At 36.1% G+C, this 25,000-nt stretch overlaps 1 protein-coding gene across 2 annotated transcripts in view; it reads right to left on the bottom strand.

The window, feature by feature from the left end:
• The window catches only part of ago1 (argonaute RISC component 1), a 31,655-nt gene extending 7,443 nt beyond the window's left edge, over nucleotides 1-24,212 (bottom strand). The window contains exons 1-15 of one of the 2 annotated variants that reach the window (XM_065298958.2): nucleotides 23,798-24,212; nucleotides 17,778-17,964; nucleotides 16,907-17,027; nucleotides 15,884-16,065; nucleotides 15,387-15,523; nucleotides 13,258-13,392; nucleotides 12,755-12,808; nucleotides 10,491-10,578; nucleotides 9,119-9,266; nucleotides 8,921-9,040; nucleotides 5,972-6,094; nucleotides 3,284-3,417; nucleotides 3,020-3,204; nucleotides 2,780-2,939; nucleotides 2,600-2,690 (exon numbers count right to left, since the gene is read on the bottom strand). In XM_065298958.2, the coding sequence (XP_065155030.1) occupies nucleotides 2,600-2,690; nucleotides 2,780-2,939; nucleotides 3,020-3,204; nucleotides 3,284-3,417; nucleotides 5,972-6,094; nucleotides 8,921-9,040; nucleotides 9,119-9,266; nucleotides 10,491-10,578; nucleotides 12,755-12,808; nucleotides 13,258-13,392; nucleotides 15,387-15,523; nucleotides 15,884-16,065; nucleotides 16,907-17,027; nucleotides 17,778-17,964; nucleotides 23,798-23,822 (1,890 nt within the window). In that variant the 5' untranslated portion in view covers nucleotides 23,823-24,212. The remainder of the gene's footprint in view (nucleotides 1-2,599; nucleotides 2,691-2,779; nucleotides 2,940-3,019; nucleotides 3,205-3,283; nucleotides 3,418-5,971; nucleotides 6,095-8,920; nucleotides 9,041-9,118; nucleotides 9,267-10,490; nucleotides 10,579-12,754; nucleotides 12,809-13,257; nucleotides 13,393-15,386; nucleotides 15,524-15,883; nucleotides 16,066-16,906; nucleotides 17,028-17,777; nucleotides 17,965-23,797) is intronic. The other variant, XM_065298959.2, reaches the window with a different exon arrangement.
• Nucleotides 24,213-25,000: the final 788 nt, after the last annotated feature.

Here is a 25,000-nt window from a genome sequence, read left to right as displayed (position 1 = left end):
TCTTAAATTAAGATGCTTTTCCTTTATGAGCAAAACGACCCAAGAATTTAGTGTTTAAGAAGAATGTTCAAGATTTTTTGCTTACCCCAATGGCAGATTTTTTTGCTTGTTTTATGCACAAAAACACTTAAATTTGATATTTTTGGTTCTTTAAACTAGACTTATTTTCTTGGGTCGTTTTGCTCATCAAGTAAAAGCATCTTAATTTAAGAATTTTTAGATATTTCTACTGAAAACAAGACAGACAAAAATACTAAGTAAGAAAGTCATTTTTGCAGTGTATATATAAGCTCTTTAGTCACAGTGGTATTTCTAATGATTAAATATATTTATTATACTATATATATTTGTTATTGTTGTTTACAAGAAAGGCAGAAACCAATTTTTTTTTGGGGCTGCATAACAGCTAATCACAACTAATCGTTTGCAGAATAAAAGTTTTTGTTTATATCATATACTGGACAGGTGGACTAATACATTTGTTACATTAGATACACTGTCTTAACATCACCTTTAATCTGATCATAACAGGATGTGGCATCACAAATGTCTTGACTGGGACTTGTAAACAACCAACTGGAAACCACAAAAATATCACAAACACCTTGCAACTACCCAGAAACCGCGACGTCCTGACAAACGCCCTTACATCACAGCATTGCATGTTATAAAACGATACTACAACAATGAGATGAGAAATAACACTCACAGCTGTTTTGAATAAGAAAGATTAAAAGGCACACGCCAGAGCAGCACATTACAAACTCTGCACTAGAAATATGCAAATAATGCAAAACAGACGAGCTTTAAAACGCCCATAGAGAAGATACAGAGAACTGCCGCCCTCTAGTTGCAACCCAAAATCAACATAAACCTTCTGTGGTCTGCCTCTCGTTCTCGACCCACATCAGGATCTCAAACGTGTCCGTCACCGTGACTCAGCCCTTTGTCACCATCGCTTGGCAACTGCAATAAGCCTACGAGGTTACAAGTGGTTGCGTACAGCAGTGTGTGAGATGATGTCATTTCCTCCTCGCCGTTGAGTCATCGGCGAGCCATTCTCACATCAAAGCCCCCGCCCGCCCCCTCCAAAAACATTACGCCCTCAACTCCTCGTTCTGTTCTAATACATGAACTCATGCGACTCTCAAAGCTCCAGAGAACAGCAGGGTGGGTCACATTTAAAAACCTCTTACTCATTCTTGCTATACTATTTAGAGATGGGTCAATGAAAGATTGCACTATTAAAACTTAATCATCTTAAACATCTTGGATTGTTGTTCTGAAAACATTTATGTGTTCATCCTGAAATTACCTAAATGGATGAATGGTTTCTCCATTGACCAAAAGCATCATTCATCCACACAGCCATTGGAACCATGCAGATTTTTACAGTAAACCATAGCATTGTAAATATATAAATTATTCCAGGCATACAATACACATTTGATTTTTTTCGTCTACATTGGATTTATGCGCGTTAAACTAATGCTGCAGGCAGTGTTGTAGTCGAGAGTCCGAGTCATGACCAAGACCAGATAAAGATGCTCTATTGGGTTGAGATCTGGTGGCTGTGGGGGCCATTTTAGTACAGTGAACTCATTGTCATGTTCAAGAAACCAATTTGAAATGATTCGAGCTTTGTGACATGGTGCATTATCCTGCTGGAAGTAGCCATCAGAGGATGAGTACATGGTGGTCATAAAGGGATGGACATGGTCAGAAACAATGCTCAGGTAGGCCGTGGCATTTAAACGATGCCCAATTGGCACTAAAGGGCCTAAAGTGTGCCAAGAAAACATCCCCCACACCATTACCCCACCAACAACAACCTGCACAGTGGTAACAAGGCATGATGGATCCATGTTCTCATTCTGACTCTACCATCTGAATGTCTCAACAGAAATCGAGACTCATCAAACCAGGCAACATTTTTCCAGTCTTCAACTGTCTAATTTTGGTGAGCTCGTTCAAATTGTAGCCTCTTTTTCCTATTGGTAGTGGAGATGAGTGGTACCCGGTGGGGTCTTCTCCTGTTGTAGCCCATCCGCCTCAAGGTTGTGCGTGTTGTGGCTTCACAAATGCTTTGCTGCATACCTCGGTTGTAACGAGTGGTTATTTCAGTCAAAGTTGCTCTTCTATCAGCTTGAATCGGTCGGCCCATTCTCCTCTGACCTCTAGCATCAACAAGGCATTTTCCCCCACAGGACTGCCACATACTGGATGTTTTTCCCTTTTCATACCACTCTTTGTAAACCCTAGAAATGGTTGTGCGTGAAAATCCCAGTAACTGAGCAGATTGTGAAATACTCAGACCGGCCCGTCTGGCACCAACAACCATGCCACGCTCACAATAACTTAAATCACCTTTCTTTCCCATTCTGACATTCAGTTTGGGGTTCAGGAGATTGTCTTGACCAGGACAACACCCCTAAATGCATTGAAGCAACTGGTTTATTAGATAATTGCATTAATGAGAAATTGAACAGATGTTCCTAATAATCCTTTAGGTGAGTGTATATCACCCAGCCCTGCTCAGATCTAATAAAATCTCTTAAAAAATACACAAGGAAGTTCAAAGAAAAATTGAAATGCTTACAGCCGTAATAGATGGCTTCTTTCCATCACCAGCAGGTGGATGAGTAACATCAGCTCCAAGGAAGATCACCGGCTGCTGGAAGACAGCGGACCTGCAAATCGGATTCAAAAAGAAGCAATGAGGCTTACGTCTGATTTCATTTATCACAGATCCACACACATGCAAAGTGTAAAGGCTCACCGTTGATGTGGCACCAGGATGTTGTTGATGCCACCGAGCTTGACGTTGATCTTGAGGCAGAGGTTGGAGAGCGTCTGAGGAGATGTTTTCACCACGTTCTTCACCTGAACACACTGGGTGGCCATTCCTAAAAGAGTGTCTCCAACACGCTTCACTTCAGCTGCCAAACACACACAAACAGAAATCAGTGTCTGGTTCATTTACCTGCATGTGTGTGTTTGTGATGTCACAAGATCTCACCATAGACGGGTGTTTTTCCTGGCAGGATGACGATGATGAGCTGAAGTCCAGAGTATGTGTTCTTCAGGTGTCTGAACATGGGCTCCACGCTGTCTGCTCCCTGTGCATACTTACAGAAACACGGCTGACCCTGGATGGGCATCCCGGCGTCCTTTGAGATCTTACGCAGCTGGTCAGTAAAGTTCCTGAAGATGACATGGACAACTTCAGCATTAAAATTCAACAGATGCTTGATTTTGTATTTCATTGCCCTCAGAGTCTTACTTTAACACCTCCTCCCGACATTGTTTCTGTGGAGCGAAGCAGGCGATGGCCCAAACTTTGATCTCAATGCCATTATAAAACTGTTTTCCTCTCATATCCCAAACACCCTGGTTGGGAGTCGCAATGGCACGATTCTGTAAACCAACAACAGCATGAGAAAGAATAAAAAAATACCACAATATCTTATTAATAGGCAACACACAACAATCAGATGCAGTAGTAGTAGTAGATATTTGTAGCAATAGCCAAAATTATCTCTTTTTATGCCAAAAATTATTAGGATATTTTATGTAAGGAATAATTGACGACGGGCCATTGAATTATAAGAAAATAATGCACACCCAAGGTGGTAATGCGGCACGACGGTTGTGCATTATTTTCAAATTATTCAAAGGACCGGAGTCATTTATTCCTCTTATACCACGGTTACCACAAACATTGCTCTGGTGCCTATTTTTAAGACGTTTGACAAGTTAGGTGTGCGGTTATCAAAAAATAATGCATACCCACAGAACATTTCTCAACCAATCAGAATACAGCATTCAACAGACCCGTGGTTATAAGTAAGGGATAATGTAGAGGCAGCCGGTAGTTATTGGGAAATAAGCCCCGACAGTGTGATCAGGACCCGACGCGAAGCGGAGGGTCTTGTATCACACTGAAGGGGCTTATTTCCCAATAACTACCGGCTGCCTCTACATTATCCCGCTTATTACACGGCTACTTGCCACAGAAGAAAAAAAACTGGACATGAATATGAATTTGAAACATTTTATTGGCATATTTGTTTTAAATTAACATTTTTATCCTTCCGCGAAACTTTGCACAGATGCATACAATGATCGTAATACCTTATTAAGATCCTCTGCTTCATACTTGTCTGTCTCCATTTTTTTCTCTTTAACCAGTCGAAGTTTTAATGCCCATTCTGTATTTTTTTGTGTGTAGGCTTCGTAGCTGTCATGCTCTATTTTGTCAAGTTCAGTCTCAGTAAGCTGTCTGTCTCTTGTCGTGGTTGTCGAGTGTTTGTCACAAGATGGCGCCAAACAGACAGTAATCTTTATTGATCTTTATTGGCGCGGAGCGATTTTACTCGTGCAAGTAGTTCCGGCTATGCGTTATTATTTTGGAGCGGTTATTATTTGAAAAGAACGAACCTGCAAATGTCTCAACTGACCAATCAGAATCAAGCATTCCAGAGAGCCGTGTAATAATAGAAAGTAAAGTATATAATATCACAAATTATTATTAGATCATGTTTCATGAAGATATTTGTTTAATTTCCTACTTTAAATATATATAAAATGTATTTATAATTAGTAATATGTGTTGTTAAGGACTTCATTTGGACAACTTTAAACTTCAATATTTAGATTTTTTGCACCCTTAGATTCCAGATTTTCAAATAGTTTATATTGTCCAATCTTAACAAACCATACATCAATAAAAAGCTAATTTATTTATTTAAGATGTTGTATAAATCTCAATTAAAATGCGAGCATTATGACCAGTGTTCGAATTATGTCAATGATTATCGGGGGGTCCTTAGCTAAGCCCCTCTGGCTAAACCCCGTCATTATAGTGCGTCATGATTTTGCAAAGTAAAATGTGATCCTGGATCAACATTTTAATCAAAGAAACACCAAATTATAAAGAAACTCAAACCCTTACCATTTATTCCCTTCAAATTAGTGTGAAATAATAGTTATAAAATAATTTTTTTAAATCGAATCGATCTGTCAATTCTTCCAGAAAACAGCGTGAGGCGCACTTGAGAGTTTACATTTATTTCAGACAGAAATCTTTAAGATTAGTTAATTGCAAAATCTGGACTAATAATGGACAGTATCGCTTTGTGGCAGCGCAGCAAGAATTTTAAATTCATGTAGTATTTTTATTTGAATAAAAACCAGGGGGTTTTATATTTTGTGCTTCATAGGAGGTCCTTTAATGCTTATAGGAGTCATGGGACCACCCCAGACTGCTTATGACTGATTCCAATCACATTTTTGTGCCAGTTTGTGAACAAACTTAAAGATCTGTAATGCAAACTTGTCAGAGCAGTACTACATCAAATGCTAAACATTTTGTGTAACGCAATACATTTTTAAAATCTCTATATTAGATATAATATATTTTGTATATAAATGTATGTGTTTATTTCTTATTATAAATGATTTCAAAAATATAATTTATTGTTCTAAAATGAATTGCTATAAAATTGTTTATTATATAATTACATTAAGAATGTTGGCATTGAAAAAATATGATTTAAATTAGTAGGAAATAAAATGAGAATTTTGCAGGCTTTGACTTACCAAAAAAAATTCATACTCAATTTAAAATGCAAACTTTATGCAAATTAAATCAGTTTATTTTCGACACAAGGGGTAAATAAAGTGTCTGGACTGTCAAACACAGAATTAAATGTTCATCATTAGTAAAGATGATTTAGTGTCGACAGCTTTGCTGATTTTAGGAGCAATTCAGTTTGGTTGCACTGTTCTGCATCACACCTGTACGGTTGTAAAAATAACTCGCTCCTCACTGCATTTACGAGACATCGCTTGATCTCAGCCGAGCTGTGACAGAGACCAGGTGCATTTGGGCCGCGTGATTGTGTTTGTGTAACGTGGTAAAGGCTGTGAAGAGACGAGCAGTTTAGTCTCTGTATGCTGCGAGTCTTACCCGTCCACCGTACTGTAGGATCGGAGCAGGAAGGACTCGCCCCGTCACCTCGGCCATGTCGTCCTTCACCTTAATCCCAAACTCTTGAATGTATGGGTCCAGATTGAAGTTAGCATTCTTCATCTGGGTAAATAACAAATAAGATTAGAATCAAAAATAAACTTGAACCCTTTTCTAAGACCTTAAGGTCAACATGACATCACAGCTTGTTTTACATTCATTAGTGTCTATGGATTTTATCCTTCAATAATTACCTGGAATATAAAAAGCCAGATTTGTTGCTTAGACAAAGCAAGTTATTACATTTTGAAAGCAAAGTGGTGAATGACACAATAAATCAGGGGTCTTTAATTCTTTCCCCGCCATTGGCGAGTTATCTCATAAATTAAGATAAAACATTTGCATGAAAAGTGTTCCTGATGAATTTTAATGTTAATCTGTAATACCGCGGTAATCCACTACATGGCGCACTTACCCAATTTATAAAAAAACTGAAGCAAAAAAGTTATTTACCAATTTTAAACTCTCTTTATGTTTTGATAATCATTCTGAATCTGATCTCTTACAAAATTCCTTCACAAAAATGCTATTATTACACAAAAAAAAGTATTTTTAAAGAAAAAGACACATATTTAAGAGTTTATGAGAAAAAATATAGAGAGAAATGAAATGTTTTTCCCTGTTTTGTTTGTTTGTTTGTTTGTTTGATTTATTTTTAGAAGAAAATTTTTCTGAAAGGCATTTTGTTAAACTTTTCAAAAAAATGCAGGCGTGGAATGAGTTAACTACTCTTTTTCAAAGGGGACAGATTTGAAAAATTTAAATATGACGTGGCCCAACTTCTACCCGTATTTTTACTTCTTAAATATTTTTTTACTTTTGCCTTTTATATATAATGTTATAGGCTAACTTATGTTGCTTTGTTACTTTTTGTTATAGGTCATATATTAAAAAACCTTTAAAAAATAAAAAAGATGCACACATCTTGTATCCAGTTTTTCCTTTTAATTACTCTACACTTTCTTTTTTAATATTTTAAATAAAAAGCACACGTGTTAACAAATATTCAACACACTTATTTTTGTATAGCACTAATTTATTTGTTTATAACTGTTTAACTTTCATAAATTGTAAAATTTCAAGTAAACATATGCATGCAACCAGAACATATAGGCAGTTCTCTCCTAATGACTTAAATTGCATTTCATGTTTCCTTTTTTTAACATTTGTAAAATATTTAGATTATAAACAGCACAACAATTTTTTCATGCATCCAAAGGTCAAATCGGATCCAAAAATTACGCACTCGCAGACGGTTGGCACCCCGCATAGCCCCTTTGTGACTTTCCTTCCAGTTTACGCTGATTTTAAATCAGACAAAGATGACCGGCAGGCCAGATAAAGATTATTTAAACATAAATTTCAATCAATATCATGATGTTTCGGTTTTGTCTTGTTCTGGGAGCAACTTCAGATATAAACCCAGAAGTGAACAAATGATTCAGAAGTTCACTGACTCATGGTTCGGTCTGGACAGCTCCTGACTGCTACAAGCTCAGGATGATTCATCACATCAGCTGGAGACTAATAACACTAATCGGATTTCATGAACCTCTCGTGATGTCATCTTCAATCATTATTAAGACCGAGTGTAGTGATGGGGAAGAGCCAAATATCACACAAGAGTAAATAAATCCACAATAATCTATAATTATTACCAGCAACCTGTTAATGTTCACTGGAGACGCAGCTGTTCATTTGTTTGTTGTTACAAACTGAGATATGATGTCGGTGATAATGGATAGCATATGAGCAATTCCAGTGTTATGGATGTGAGATTTGCAGTGGGTGATATACCGGTATGAAAGTGGTTCTTTTTAGATGAGGAAAATATGCATTATGGATGTGACAAAAAAAGACACATGTTTTTGGGAGACAACATACTTTGAAGGGTTTCTGTGAATTACCACAAACCACAAGCAATAATATTCAACAAACAGAGATGCGATGGCTCTCTAAAGAACAAAAAATATTTATTTTATTAAAAGTTTTGTGTTCGCAATTTTGAGAGAAAGAGACAACATTATGGACGTGACATTTTTCTGTTATGTATCTGACGATTCTGAAATTTGCACTTACTTAACCATGAAAAGTAATGAAAAAAAAAATGCTTTAAAACTTTAACAGAGACTTTGCATTGATATTTAAAGGAAAGATTGACATCTGATATATCAGTATGGGTAAAAACTTCAGGTAAAACTTTACTTTTTATAATAAAGTTGACATTTGCATAGAATTACCCATATGTGTATTTTTTAACCAGGAATATTTACTTAAAACTCCTGTTTTGTGAAACAAGACATATATTAGGGGGATCAGCATCAGAGGAAACTAAAGTTGAATCATGATAGGTGAGAAGGCTGAAAAATATAGATATGTTTTAGAGATGCATAACGATTAATCGCGAATAATCTATAGCAGAATTAAAGTTTTTGTTTACATTGTATGTGTGTGTGAACTGTGTATAGTAACTTTGTATAAATTCACACACATGCATGTATATATTTAAGAAATGTTTACATGTTTATATACATTTGCATATTTATGTATAAACATTTGTATATTTATGTACATACACACACACACATATATATTATACATGCATGTGTGCATATTTATATATACCTTATTATTATTATTATTATTATTATTATTATTATTATTATTATTATTATACGCAGTTCACACACATATATGATGCAAACAAAAACTTTTATTCTGCTATAGATTAATCGCGATTAATCGTTATTCATTCCTAGCTTTTAGCTGTTTTGCCCAGCCCTATAATACATTATGGGAAACATACTAGGAAAAGGTAACCATGACAACACCACAAGTAACTGCAAATTATATGGAAACCTTGGTGAATTTCCTGCACGCAACACTTACCAGTCTGCTGATCTCTTCCTGTCTGTCCGGGGCTGAACGTGCCGTGGCTTTGATCATTGTGGATGTTTGATTATCTGTCAGTTTCTTGATACAACGCTGCCCCGCTACAATATTGCAAACCTGCGAAAAACATCAGCGCCGCTGTAAGAGTCGAGAATATCATCCATTTTTTGGTAAAGTGCCGATGACACAACTCACCTCCAGGGGCAGGTAGGTGTGTTTCTGCTCCTGGCCCACCTGTAGGCAGGGCAGATGGGGGTATTTGAGCTGCAGGTTGTATTTCTGTTTAAAGTATTGAGCTACTGTACATTCGACCGTCTGTCCGCTCTCAAGCTGCAGGGGAAACCTGGTGGGAAGATTTATAGGGTAAAAATGTCATGTTTTAAATCTGTCTGTGATCCATAAACTACTCTATAGGCCTTTTAATACAATGCTTACACATGGGTTATATCATTTTTAATGAATAATTTCAAACTTTGATTATCATCATTTACAGATGTGCTTCAACACTACACTGCAAAAATGACTTCTAAAATATTTTTTTCCTAAAATTATTAAATAAAATTTCCTGTAATAGTTTCTTCTGTATATTAAAGGAGTAATCCACTTTAAAGATGGGGCCCATTGACTTAACATAGTATTTTATTTCCTACTATGAAAAGTCAATGGACCCCATCTTCAAAGTGGACTACTCCTTTAAGATTTTGAGTGGGATGTATACTGCAAAAAATTACTTTCTTGCTTAGTATTTTTGTTTTGTTTTCAGTAGAAATATCTACAACTTTTTAAATCAAGATGTATTTACTTGATGAGCAAAATGACCAAAAAAAAAAATCTAGTTTTTAGACAAAAAATATACAATTTAAGTAGATTTAAACTTGAAACAAGTATAAAAAATATATACAAAAATATCTGCCAATGGGGTGAGAAAAAAAACTAAAAATAAGTTTTCAATTTTTCTTAAACACTTTATTTAAGCAAAATTTTCTCACCCCATTAGCAGATAATTTTGCTTATTTAAAGCACAAATTCACTTAAATTTAATATTTTTGTCTAAAAACTAGACTTATTTTCTTAGGTCATTTTGCTCATCAAAAAATACATCTTGACTAAAGAATTTGAAGATATTTCTACTGAAAACATAACACATCCCACACTGTAAAAAAATATTTTCAAGAAAAAAAATTCTTAGTATTTTTGTCTTGTTTTCAGTAAAAATATCCAAAATATTTTCTTGATGAGCAAAACCTAGTTTTTAGACCAAAAATATAAAATTAAAGTGATTTTGTGCATAAAACAAGCAAAATAATCTGCTAATGGGGTAAGCAAAAAAAATCTTGAACATTTTTCTTAAACACTAAATTCAAGAAAAATGTGCTTACCCCATTGAAAATCTTTTTTGCAGTGCAGTCATAATATACAGAAGTAACTATTATAGGAAAGTTTATTTAATAATTTTAGAAAAAAAATTAGATTTTAGATATTAAATCTTGTAAAGATAAATCTGGATTGTTATTTTAAGATTCAAAATTTCCCTTAAGAAGACCTCGCAGATGATCTCAACACTCACGTTTGGTGACTAGCAGGGCGACGGGTGACGTTGCAGACGCGGTACTTTCTCTTCATCTGACCACAGTGAGTAACTTCAACCTTCAAGCCTTCAGTGTCCACCAAAAAACACAAGCAAACACAAATATAACAGGTTTTTAAACAGCTTTACAATGGATGAGCTACAAATCAAAAAATAACGGAGTCTGTACATAATCAAATTAAAATGGCAGGGTAGACAGAATGGGACATGTGTACAGTTGAAACACCTTATATAACTTATTTAAGTGTACATGAAGCTTTCACACATTGTATTAATGTTCTAATGAAAATGTATGAACATTTTAGAGATATCCAAGCGTCTCTCCAAGCATTTAGCGTCTCACGACTTATTTAAAGGTCCACTGAGTAGATTAGCGGCATCTAGTGGTGAGATTGTGAATTGCAACAAACGGCTCAGTCCACAGCTTACCGCTTCCTTTTGAAACGCATAGAGAAGCTACGGTAGTCACCACAGGACAAACACATCATCTTCTGAGACAATGTATTTACAAAAGCACTTTATAGAGCCCATTTATAAAGCGACTTCCATGTAAGGAGACCTGCAGTGTACTTAGATAAAAACGGCTCATTGTAAGGTAATAAAAATAATACAGTTCATTATGTAAGGTCTTTATACACCACTGATAATATAGTTATGTAGATTATATTGCATTTCTGCCAAGAGATCCTTCTGAAAGTTACACAATGCAAGATGTTTCAACTGTGGAAATGTCCCAAATGTACTCAGTCTACCCTACTTGGTCAGGATATTATCCCTCAGTTATGTTACCGGTATCTGGTTTGAGACCAGCAGCTTAAATGGACTGAAAACAGATACAATTTTTCAGACTCAGAACTTTTTTTAAAGAAATGGATACATGGATGAATGGAGTGAATGAGAAAATGGTGTCGATGACGCTCACAGTAGGAGTGTAAAACTACAATGAAATGCCTTGCAGCTTGGGTTGAGTTACTGATAATGCACGTCATCTCTAATGATATAACATTAGTCAGGGTCGGATGAAATAATGATTTTTTTGTGAAGTACATGAATACAGGTGGAAATTTAATATTTTGCTTTAAAAAACAACAGTAAAAAATGTTGCATCTTTCTTCAGTCTCTTTGAAGCAATGGGTCTTATTCACTATGCGTACGCACAAATCTGTGTGTGAAATCTGCCTACGGACGTTTTGATGAACAATTCCTGATTTAACAAATGATTATATTTATTATATTCACTGCAAAAAATTATTTTGAAGAAAAAAAAATCTTAGTATGTTATTTCTTGATGAGCAAATTTTTCTTGAATTAAGTGTTTTAGAAAAATATTCAAGATTTTTTTAGCTTAACCCATTGGTAGATTTTTTTGCTTGTTTTATGCACAAAATCACTTAAATTTGATATTTTTGGTCTAAAAACTTGACTTATTTTCTTGGGTCATTTTGCTCATCAAGAAAAAATATCTTAATTTAAGAATTTGTAGATATTTTAACTGAAATAAATTTTTTTCTTGAAATTTTTTTTTGCAGTGTATATATATGCAAAAAAATGACTTTCTTACATAATGTTTTTGTCTTGTTTTCAGTAGAAATACCTAAAAATTCTTACATTAAGATGTATTTCCTTGATGAGCAAAATTAACTAAGTAAATAAGTCTACTTTTTAGACGAATGTGTCCTTAAAACAAGAAAAAATATGCCAATGGGGTGAGAAAATATTTTTAGAATTAAGTGTAAAAAGTAAACTTGTTTCCAGTTTTTTTTCCGGCCACTGGATTTTTTTGTTGTTGCTTGTTTTAAGCACAAATTCACTTAAATTGTATATTTTTTGTCTAAAAACTAGACTTATTTTCTTAGGTCATTTTGCTCATCAAGAAAATGCATCTTGATTTAAAAAGTTTTAGATATTTCTACTGAAAACAAGACAAAAATACTAAGTAAGAAAGTCTTTTTTGCATATACATATGATACATTATTTTATTATAACATAATTTTTCTGTAAAAAACATTTTGTAATGACAATCTTCACCCTTTGCTTTGTCTCTTTTTTCAATCTTTTTGAAAGTGTCTGCTTAATGCCTAAATGCAAACGTGATGTAAATGTAATGAGAAGTCCAAACGTCAATCACTTGACCTAGGCCTCCTGTCTGTATTATTTTAGATACAGATGCACATCTTGGGTGAAGTCATATTATAAGTCTTCGTAATCGCATCTCATAAAGCCTGCTTCTTTTTTACCAATACCTGTTAGTCCGGTGGACACACCACTCATCTGGCTTCCTCCACCAACAGCAAAACCTCCCAAATTGAAAAAGCAAAGCAAAACAGAATTTTACCAATAATGAATATGATAATGGATTTCTTTCTTTTTTTTAGCTATTTTGCTCGGTGATTATACAAGTATCTAAAATTGTTAAGGTTGCGGAAAGCCCTTATATGGAGCTGGTTTGTGTACCTATGCAGACATATTTATATGTGCATATAAATACGAAAAACATACGCAATAATAAGTAAATAAGACCCATTGTCTGTAAACAAGCATGATATGAAGAATGACTCATCTGATCAAAAAATGACATGACAAATCCTGACTGGAAGTTGAGCTCATCCAATGAGATCACCTGATCAAGTGTTTGAATTACTGATGGGATTTCTACAGTGTTATTATTTGATGCAAGCAAATCAAGCGAAACAAAAGGAGATGTGAGAAGGAAATGAAATAAGAAGAGAGAAGAAGAGAAACCCACCTTTAATCTCTTTAGTGAAACGGACTCGCTGCGAGTCTGTAAGTGTTTTGGGCTGCTCATCGATGTTGCGGATGTCAAGAACCTCACACATGAACTCAATGACAGGCTGGGCTTTATAAAACGCCGTTGCAGATACTGGGAACCAAATGATTAAATAGCATTAAATCTGACAGTGTTCAAAAGCTTAAAGGATCCTGATCATTTACTCACCCCCATGTCATCCAAGATGTTTATGTCTTTCTTTGTTTAGTCAAGAAGAAATTAAGTTTTTTGAGGAAAATTTTTCTCCATATAGTGGACTTTAGTGGACCTCAGTTTACAGTTTCAATGAGGCTTCAAAGGGCTTTAAACAATCCCAACTAGAGGTGCGTAACGATTAATCACGATTAATCTATAGCCGAACAAAAGTTTTACTTTACATCATATATGTACGGAGCCCCTAAGGGGACATGGAGAAAAAATTAAATAAAGTTTAGTTTTGCGTGCGCACATGAAACTATCGCGCGAGCATGTGAAACTAAAAATTTTTTTTAAAATTCTGCACATGAAGGTTTCGCGTGAGCACATGAAACTAAACTTTTGATTTTTTTACTCCAATGTCACCTTAGGGGCTCAGTATATATGTTTGTGTGAACTGTGTATAATAATCGTGTATATATATATATATGCACAAATGCATGTATAATTTTAAGAAAATAAAATATATTCATATATTAAGTATTTATATTATATATATAATATAAATTATACATAAATATACAAATGTGTATATACACACATGTAAACATTTCTTAAATATATACATGCATGTGTGTGCAAAGTTATTCACACACATATATGATGTAAACAAAAACTTTTATTCTGCTATAGATTCATCGTGATTAATCGTTATGCATCGTTAGTCCATGATGTTTGAAAGCGAATGTTGATATTTGAAATTACCTAAACAAACACGCCCCTACCCCAATAGAATCTGGACCTTCTGTTGATAGACCCGCCCCACACATACGCAACCCGGCATTTGATTTGATTTGATTGGCTATAAGTGTGTTTTTGTAGTCGGCCCGTCTCCTTATCCAAACCGTTTTTCAAACATCGTGGACTCCGCCTTTAAGTATTACATAATAACATGGAAAGGTCATGGGTTACATATGTGAAACGCACACTTGCTGACCATTTTAAACAATAAACTGACACAAAAACATTAATTAATATCATCACACATACAACAATGTCTGAATGCTCCTCTTTCTCCACACTTGTAAACACTAGAGCGGTAGTTTCACATACGTCATGCATATCTTTTCAATGTGATTACATAATACGTAAGGTTGCGCTGGCACGTCAAACAGCTAGTGCAAGGCGAGAAGTTGTGTTTAAAAAGTACTTTTTCCGCGAAAATACGATCGTTTTGCTAGATAAGACCCTTATGTCTCAGTTGGGATCATTTAGGGCTAGGGATGCATAACGATTAATCGCGATTAATCTATAGCAGAATAAAAGTTTTTGTTTTCATCATATATGTGTGTAAACTGTGTATAATAACTTTGTATAGATAAATGCACACACATGCATGTATATATTTTTTTTTTTAAATTACATGTGTATATACATATGTATATTTATGTATAATTTATATTATATATAAATACTTAACATATAAATATATTTTTCTTAAAATTATACATGCATGTGTGTACATTTATATATACATAATTATTATACACAGTTTACACACATATATAATGTAAATAAAAACTTTTATTCTGCTATAGATTAATCATTATGCATCCCTAGCCCTAAATGATCCCAACTGAGACATAATTTATTTAGGGCTGGATTGTTTTCCTCAAAAAAAACTTCCTTAATTTCTTCTGAACAAAATAAAGACATTAACATCTTGGTTGACATGTGGGTAAGTAAATATCGGGATTTTTTTATGCAAGTGGAATATTCCTTAAACAAAAAAATACAATTTATGCCAATAATCAGCATCCCTTGTATAAATTCAGTCACGCCTCGCACCACTGGTTTTTATTACTGCGTACAGGAACAACATGGGGTGAGTAAATGATGACTACATTTTGGAGTAAATTATTCCTTCGAAAGACAAAAGGATGAGATCATACCATCAATGTTAAGCATCATCTTCCACATGGCTGGCCGGACCGACTGATGAAAACCAAACCACACCTCTCTGCCGCCACCCAGAGGATGATAGTAACCCTCAGGAGGTGAAAAGAACGAACGGCCGACTGGAGTGTACCTATGATTTACGGAAACAAAAGTTTAGATCTGAATGAACTGAATTACACTGACTGTTAACCATAAAAAAGCTCAGGTTCACATATAAACCAGTGCTTGTTTACAAGCTACCAAACTGCAACAGTGAGACAAATAAACAGGAGAAACTGTACTGCTTTTGGAAAGAAAAATACATGCCTTTAAGATAAAATAATCAGTTGCTTTATTAATAACAGCAGTCTCTCTCATCTTCTTGTTTTTGAATGTACTTTTGTGCATTTACTGAAATGTATGCATGCAAAATCACAGTTTTCCCAAAAACAAGGTTCACCAATAAGTTTGGAGGAGGTTTGTGTGTCTTATAAGTCAATGGTTACTGTACCTCATGGAGGCCAGATGTCTCATCGCAACATCAAGGGCTTGGACAGATTCGAGAGGGACCTGAAGACGTCCACTGACCAGCGTCTCCTGCAGAAGCCTCCATGACACCTTTGCCAACCACCGGATGGACACTTTAAAGATGCGGTCCTTCCCCTCGCCAGGGATGGTCACCTCAAAATCAACCTGCAACATCAAACAGTCTGAAATGAGACTTCAAATAAGCAGATATGAGTGACTACTGAGATGAATACTTATCAAAACTCTGACCTTCTGCTATTTTTTACTATCATTTCAATTTATGTGCAGTGATATTTACTAGGGCTGCAACAACAAATCGATAATAATCGATTGTGAAATTCGTTGTCACGTCACATGCTCCAGCACCACCATCAGACAGCGCAGACACACATCTGCTTTATACGGCTGGAGCTGTGCATTTATTGTTAAAGTCAGGCGCTGTTTCTTCCTGCGTTGCCAGGTCTTCAAAAGATTATATTAGAAAATATAGTAGTGTGTGGCTTTTTGCAATTCTAAAAGTACACTTCTACACGCGAATACCCTAATTTAGTGCCTTATTTAGCTATAAGTGGAAATTCGAATTAAGTAAATATTTAGGTTTTTATTCGATTAGTCGATTAATCGAAAAATATTCAAACGATTAATCGGTTATGAAAATAATCGTTAGTTGCAGCCCTAATATATTTACATGCATCTACTATTACTAAAACATTAAGAGGGGGTTTCCCAGACAGAGATTTGCTTAAACGAGGACTAGGCCTTAGTTTAAATAGGAAATATAACTTGTTTGAACAAACATGGCTTACTAAAAACATTACTTGTGTGCATTTTGGGGCAAAACAAAGGGCACTGATGTATTTTAAGATATGTGAGTGCCGGTTGTTATCAGTTTGGACAGCTCTTACATTTATTTTAGTCTAGGACTAGTCTAATCCCTGTCCAGGAAACCGCCCCGAAATGTGTTACATTAAGAACTCTGTAAGCGTTTTAAGTGCTCATTACAAACCTTTTCACTGCCTATAGGTAAAGCCAGGACAGTGTAGATGTTCTTCTTTCCATCGTACACCGGCTTTCGATCTCCAAAAAGCTGCGGTTTGAAATGTTGGACCATGTACTCCACAACCTCCCTGTGACGGTTAAAATGAAGAGCATGTTAGGACACTGAAACTTCAAATCAAATAAAAACTGTTTGGAACACCACAGTAATTTTTTTATAAATAATGTGCAAGCTATTATGAGTTAATTTCAATTATGTGATAAATATGGTTTTATTTTTACATTTATTACATTTGGTAACAGTTGCATTTGGTCCTGGTATAGCTCAGACTGCGTTGGGTTCAAACCCGGGAAACACACATAAAAAAATTGTATACGTTGTAATGCACTGTACGTCACTTTGGGTTTAAGCATCTGACTCATGGGGTGAGCTGTTGACGTATGATGTCTGTGTGTGAACAGGGTGCACAAGTTTGATCCCAGGGAATGAACTTTGCATGAAAGCCTATGCCAACTGCATTCAAATTTTGTACATTTTATTTATGCATTTGGCATAAACTGACTAAAACCAAAAATTGTTAGAAAAACAAACTCTAAAAAGTACATCATCACGATAAAAAAATAATGCAAAAAAATTATTTGCAGTGTAATTTCTTTTGTAGGTTTGGCTCACAACCCCATTCTCCCTTCATTTACGCAACAGACGTGAATGCGCTGATGACATGTATGATGTCTGTGTGAACAGGGTGCGCAGTGGTATGCAAAAACACATTGACAGAGAAGCAAAAATTGTCGCCCTAAAATCAGTATCGCTAAATAAAAGCAATCTTTCCCACTAACAGATCAGGGCATTAGAACTCAGGAAGTTTGAGGGCTGTTACCTGTTGACCCGCCGAGGACACTTATCAGGTTTGATGTCCACTTCATAGTGGAAAACATCCATTTTTGGGATCTCCACCTCAAAGTAGTTGGCAAGCAGTTTGATGGGCTTGCCAACGGTGCCCATGCCCGGCCTGCGGGGAGCCTGGAACACCTGCTGCAGGGGTGGGGGGTACGGCCCCATGGGCACTGCGGACAGGGCACAAAGCAGACAGAGACATTGATGATCAGGGGAAAGTTAAAGGGAAAGGGAGGGAGTTCAGGGGGAGGGTTGGGGAGATTATGTGTGTTGAGATATGATGACAGCAGTGTGTATGGACATGAGACAAAAGAGGAAAAGGAACAAAGATGATGGTGACCAAAACGGGAAAGGGGGTGGAAAGGCCATGAGAGGAAAAACCAAAGAGAGAACAGAGGGAAGGTGACGAGAGAGTACACAGTGTTTCACAACAACCAAAAACTATCAATTCAAAATAGATATTAATAGATTGAACACTGACTGCACACTGCACAGTAAGACAAATAAATATAAACATTACAATATAATAACACTGAGAAAACGAAATCAATAGATACTTTTTTGTTTAGTATGCATTTTTATAAATATTATTGATTCATCTTTGCAGCTCAACTCAGAGTTTATGTATTACAGTTAATGTGAACACTAAGACAAAATGTACACAACTATTTAAATAACATCATCAGCACATTACATTAAATTAGATTCAAGATAAGTTAACATTTATTCAACATTTTGGCCACAGTTCCTCTAATTTTCGAGATTTTTTTATAAGTTTTGCAACAAATATGAAAAAAAAAGATTTGTATTCACACGCACATGATGAGTCAAATCCTGCTGGATCAACAGGTTCTGCATGAGCCCATGCCAGCTCAATTATTATTATCATGGCATCTAAGACAGATACTAAAAAACTTCACTGCAAATGACACTAATAAAACAGTACTTTTTCATAGGGGTTGAATAAAATAGCTATGCATTGAATATAAAACTAATTAAAAAACCAAACAATGCAGATTAGCAGCATTTTCACTAGCAGTCTCATGGGGCGAACACACCAAATGTGAATTCAACAATTCACACGAGTAGACATACAAAGTCAATGCATGGACGCGAATTACACTTCAGTAGCATATTTTCAACATGCATGACATGTTTAAGGTGAATAGCACATGTTTTCGCACTGCACAGTTTGCGCTATTTGCCTCAAACGTGTCTTCACTCAAAGTAGAAAATATTCAACTCAAGCTAAAAATTTACATGACACAAAGTTAAATTCCCCAAGTAATCTAGAGCGGGGAACGCAATGTTTTACGTTTGGTGTGTACGCAGCATTAAGGCCGGGGTATACCTTTTTTCCGCGTCTGGCTCGCGGGCGAACGCTTCCGCCCAGCTTTCCAAGTATACTCCCTGTGGTTACATTGTACGCAATACAAATGATTTCTTATTTAAATTATTACTTTACCAGGCCGTCAGGGCAGCACTGATTTGGAGACATTTACAGTAAATTAAAACAGTAGGATAGGTAAAGAAAAGTAACGATCCACCATTGCAAACAAAGTTTAGAACAAACAACAAAGAACAGGAATCAAAAATGTTGGTAACCAACATGCTCCAAAGCTTTCTGCTCTTGCAAGAAGTAGAAGTTAAAGAAGAAAAACGATAATGCAGGGCTCCAGACTAACTTTTTTCACTTGGAGCACAGTGGCCCCCAACTGAAAATTTTAGGGGCGCAACCAGAAAATTTAGGGGCACATACCGTAAATCAACATGATGCCAAACAAATATTCACATTTCTACAAAGTAATACACTGTATTACTAATAAATACTTTGATGATAGATGCAGAAAGTACAATGTCCTGTTTTAAATTCAGTGTCACATCACAAAAAATAGGTCAAATTTACTGGTCGCACATGTGCGACTGGATGTAAAATTCAGTGGCACACTCTCAAATTTTTCCAGACTGCCATTTGGTGGCAGTCTGGAGCCCTGTAATGTGTGTGCAAATGCTGTCTATTTCCTTTGAATAATTGTTTGTAGTGGAGTGTCCCATCTAAATATTTTCATGCGGATGCGCTGTTGTACGTGGACTGTACGCGCACTGTCTGCGCGGTCTCAAATTTTCAGCTGCACGCGAACGTTCCATGCGGGCGACCGTGGATGACGAAAATGACGCCATGCAGACGGCGCGCATACACGGACATCCCTAGTATACTTTCGGCTTTAGACTCAACCATAGTTAACATTATACAAGATATAAACCCACTGACCATACCCCCCACACAAATAAACTGCACGCATTATATCTGTATATCAATCAGGGTGTAAAATTATAAACTACCAGTGACTACTGGAGAGATGTCACCTACACTAAAAAAGCTGAAGGTATACTAGGGCATCGCATTGACGTCATTTTCGTCATCAGGAGGGTCCGTGGTCATTTGCATGCACTGTCCGCAAGCTGCCCAAAATTTGAGACCGCGCAGACAGTTCGCATACAACAGCGCATGCATGTGAAAATATCGAGACAGGACACTCCACTACAAACAATAACACAAAGGCAAAAGACCGCATTTGCACAAACACCATCGTTATTTCTTCTTTTATTTTTACTTCTTCAAAGAACAGAAAGCTGTGGAGCATTTTCGTCACCATAATGTTTGATTCCTGTTCTTTGTTTTTCTGTTATTTTTTCTAAACTTTATTTGCAAAGGTGGATCCGCTACTTTCCTTCATCTATCCTAAATTTTATAGGTATGTGCAATATGGGATCTAAAAGTATGAAATGAGCAAAATCAACCACAACAAATGAAGTTTTTTATAGTTCAATAGAAAAACGGATTGATATAGTTAAAAAAACTTTAAGTGTTAAGTTACTTTTATCCTATTTCAGATTAATATGTAAAGACAATAATAAGCTTTTTGTAAAAGTAGTTCTTCAAAAAGTGTAAACATTGTGGCTCTATAAAGTTAAATGAATTTGGTTGAGTATCCAGACCAGCCACACACAATAACATTAGTTCAGCCAATGAATGAGCTTGGGGCGGGACTAACCGTTAATCCAACCAATAGCACACAGGAAGAGTCTTCAGGAGACCAGTTTGAATTACTTTGCATTTTCAACGTTATGCTAGCCATGCAAAAATGACATTATCTTTACTGAGGTGGTGTTCAATTTAGGGATATAAAAATTAAGATTTGCTACCAGATGTAAAATTTATCAGCAAAACTCAATTGAAAACCAGCGTGTTGACGCCTTTAACCCCTCGGCCCATGAAGAACACTCCCTCCATCATAACAAAGACCCCAGCTGCCCTCCTTCTCAAACAGGGGGAGAGACGGAGCGAGACCCCCACGCCTTCACATCAGCAGCACACACAAACACAGGGGCCCAAAACATTCCCAGCCTCACCATAGCAACAGCACAGCAACATATATTGTCATGGAGATCAGGAGACCCAGGGATACGTGGGGGTTTTGGGAAATCTGGACTATGGCAATGTGCGAGGACCTTGGCCTTATTCATCTTATAGTGCCAGCAAGCACCTCAACGTTAAACCAAGACAAGGTCATCAATCTTCTCTTACAAGGCCACTTTATAGCTCGGGTATGATTTAAGGTCTGTACGAGTTCCTGAGGACATTCATCTCATGGTGTTTCGATGAAAAATATATTAGGAGACTTCAACAAGTCTTGATCAATACCAAACTCTCCGTAGCTGTGAGCATACGCTGCTACGACAGTGCACATGCACGTGTCTTCTCAAAGCAACAGCAGATGGCTGAAAAATGAAGCCAGATCCAAAGTAACAATAGTGGCTCTCCATTAGGACTGGCTGATATATGTGTGATTCAATCAATGCACTTTTTATTTGCGGAGTACACTTGTAGAAAGCATGGCATAAGGCAAGTGTTGTAACTTGACAATACGTGAACATAAGGAGAGTTATTTAAATAGCAGCTCTGATTAACACTTCAGCAGCAAAAAAAAGTGTTAGAGTGCTGTTAAGTTTGATTCGTTTCTATGAATATGTTCACAACTTTTGATTCAATGATTCATTTATGTCATGACTCAAAACTGTTTTAATAAGTCAACTTTTAGAATCTAGGCAACAACAGCTGATTAGACGAAATAACAATTTGTCTGATGTGGACGAAAAAACTTTCCAAAGAAAATATATGCATATTAAAATAAAAAGGATGAAAAATGGCTTCTTTTCCATAGTAACTGAAAACAGAGGAATAAATGGATCAGAAAAACAGAAGGAACAATTTGGTATGGTGCTAAGGCCCAAGATGACCGGCTGCTCAAGGCACAAAACTATAATACATTGAAGGGTCAAAATCCACAGAGACGCCACCTGGCCAGTGCAAAGCCCCAGTGACCCCTTTCTTATTGCTCATTAATACACCCCAATTCAGAGGAAAGGAACATCAAAATAAAAGTTTAAAAACTAGTGTTGGACTACACTTTTCACTCTTTATATAAATTAACATGTAAATTAGCAAGATTTTTGTGTCAGATTTCAAAACTGACACAAGAAGAAACAACCACTTCTATTATACATCCAAGAGTTTCCATTCAATGTCAAACTTGATCATTTAAAAATGTCAAAATATCAGTGGATTTATCTGCCTGGCTGGGCTGGACAGGATGGTCAAACAAACAGAAATATTTAAATACATAAATATAATAAATTCATGCTCCCATACTGCTGTGCAGTGGAAGAGCATTGCATTTGCAGTGCAAAAGGTCATGGGTTCAAACCCAGGGAGCACATATACTGGTAGTAATGTGTACCTTTTAAGTGTCTGTCAAATGCATAACTGACTGTAACTGTAAATATGACAGGTCAGTGTTTTTACTAATTAGGAATATCATCTAACTTAATGATGATTTTAAAAATGAATCAAAACTGATTGTTCACTATTAAATATTTTTGTAGAAATGGCAGTATTACAGGCAGCTGTTTGCCAGTAACTTACTATAGATTTTAAATTTATGTTATTTACTGGCAACAGTTTGTTCAAATTAAATGAACATTAAACATTAACATGTCATTACCTTTACAGAATAAAATTATAAAATATCAGCCTCATGCAAAGTATTCTGGGAAGCAAAATCTGAAGAAAAAACTAAAAAGGTTGACGAGGATTTCTGGTTTCCACAATGCTTTGCATGATGCTGTAATTTTATAGTTTTTTTCTGTAAAGATAAAGACTTGTTAATGTTCATTTAACTGTAAACAAACTGTTTCCAATAAATAACAAACTTAAATCTACAGTAAGTTACTGGCAAACAACTGCATAACTACATCAATTTGTTTACAGTGAATTCATGACAGCTATCTTTAAATTAACAAAATTTGTCAAAAACTAGTTTTGTTTCAAGGTAGAAACCCTGAAAAGTTCTCCTTTCATACTGCCGTGTTCAGATTTTATAAATAAAAATGATTTCCTTTCTCTGCACTTCTTGAAAAAACTGTTTGTGCTCCAAAGTGGTGCACAACACCAACTATTTCTGAAAACATAAACCAGAACCAAACTAACCATATCCCACATCAAAATACTAACTGCAGCTTTCATGCTTGTTATTTACAAACATTAATCTACTCATCTGTGTGCATTTACACTATATATCGATAGAGGTGATATTAGTAACATTAAATGAAGATCAATACAGGTCACTTTCATCTCGTGCATCTGCTGAAGGCGGGCTTCACCCTTCCCACGACCCCTGACCTCAGATATTCCCTCTTCTTCTCCTCTGTATTATTTTTCACACTTTGCATTAATAATAAGCAGATATGTTATACTGTAGCAGTATAGACGTTCCTATGAAATGTTACATTGTATCATTAGCGCGTGGGCTGCAGTGTAACATTACAGCGTGATACAATGTTTCAATTCCACACCTAACGTAAGCAATGAAAACACGGAGAAACATTGTATCGTTTCACAAATAAAACCCCTGCAAAACAACTTAAAAGGCCAAAACCCACCAGCGCCAGATGGTCCCGGCTCCATCCCATCCACTTAGCCGCAAAGGGTTCACCACAGCCCGACCGTTCAATCGCCACGGCGCCCCGTCTCTGCGGCTGGAACCCTCCCTGACTCCCAGCCTCCTTCCCTGGGCGTACAAGATCGTCTTTGTCGCCCCTGCTGGAACCCCCCAGACCCGCAGGAGTTGGGGAGAGACAAAAGCTCCTCGGTTCCGATACGTAAAACGACTTGCGATGAGCCGCCTCCTCGGGGCTCGGTCTGTCCGTGACTGGATGGCCCCCTTCGGTGCGGCTGGACGGGCTCTTGTGTTTCGGGTGTTGTGGCTCCTGCTCACCGTTTAAGCAGGAATCTCCAACGGAACAAAAACCGTCGACCCGTCCCTCACCCCCTAAAGACCGAGAGCCCTTTTTCTTCTTCTCCTCCCACTGTTGAAAGACTGTTAGCGGTTTGTTTTGTTTACGCCCTCTACTGGGTGATTAAATATTCATTCATTGATTCAGACCCACTAGAGTCGACTACTACAATAAAGCGATATAAAATAAATTCTGATTTTTTTATTATAATGAATTCAATTTACATAATACCAAGGTAGACAGTCAAAATAACACAACAATACAATGAACAGTAAACATACATAAAGCCAGGGGGGGGGGGGGGGTAAATCAAGAATTACACAAATATATTAAAAGATTCACATATTGCATATGTTTTAGTTGCTTTCTTGTTATTTGAGTAAAAAAATGTCTTCATATACATTATACATTTCTTTTTAAGAACCAAAAATCAAGGGTTCTCTTTACGATATTTGCATTTATGAATATAAAATTTTGCATAAATTAAAATTAAGTTAATGATAAAATATTATTTTCTTTTATTGGAGGGAATATTTGTAATATCAAATAAAACATTTTCTAAGTATAGAGAAAAGTTGGGGTTAATATGTACAATTATAAATCTAGATAAATCTTTCCATAAATTTCTTACATGAGAGCAGTGACAAATTTTTTAAAAAAAGTTTCTTCTACTGTATCGCAAAAAGAACAGTTTAGATCAATATCATTTTTAAATTTGACTTTTTCATTTTTAACTGGATTTCCATTACAAATTCTTATATAATTTCTCAGCTGTTTACCATTAAAACCATTACAAAACATATTCTGTGTGTCTTATCTATTGGTGATGTATGGGATCCTATCCACCAG

The sequence above is a fragment of the Paramisgurnus dabryanus genome, chromosome 13, assembly GCF_030506205.2.
Source record: "Paramisgurnus dabryanus chromosome 13, PD_genome_1.1, whole genome shotgun sequence".
In the NCBI taxonomy this organism is placed as follows: domain Eukaryota; kingdom Metazoa; phylum Chordata; class Actinopteri; order Cypriniformes; family Cobitidae; genus Paramisgurnus; species Paramisgurnus dabryanus.
Note: the sequence above shows the minus strand (reverse complement) of the source record. Positions and strands in the feature narration are given on the sequence as shown.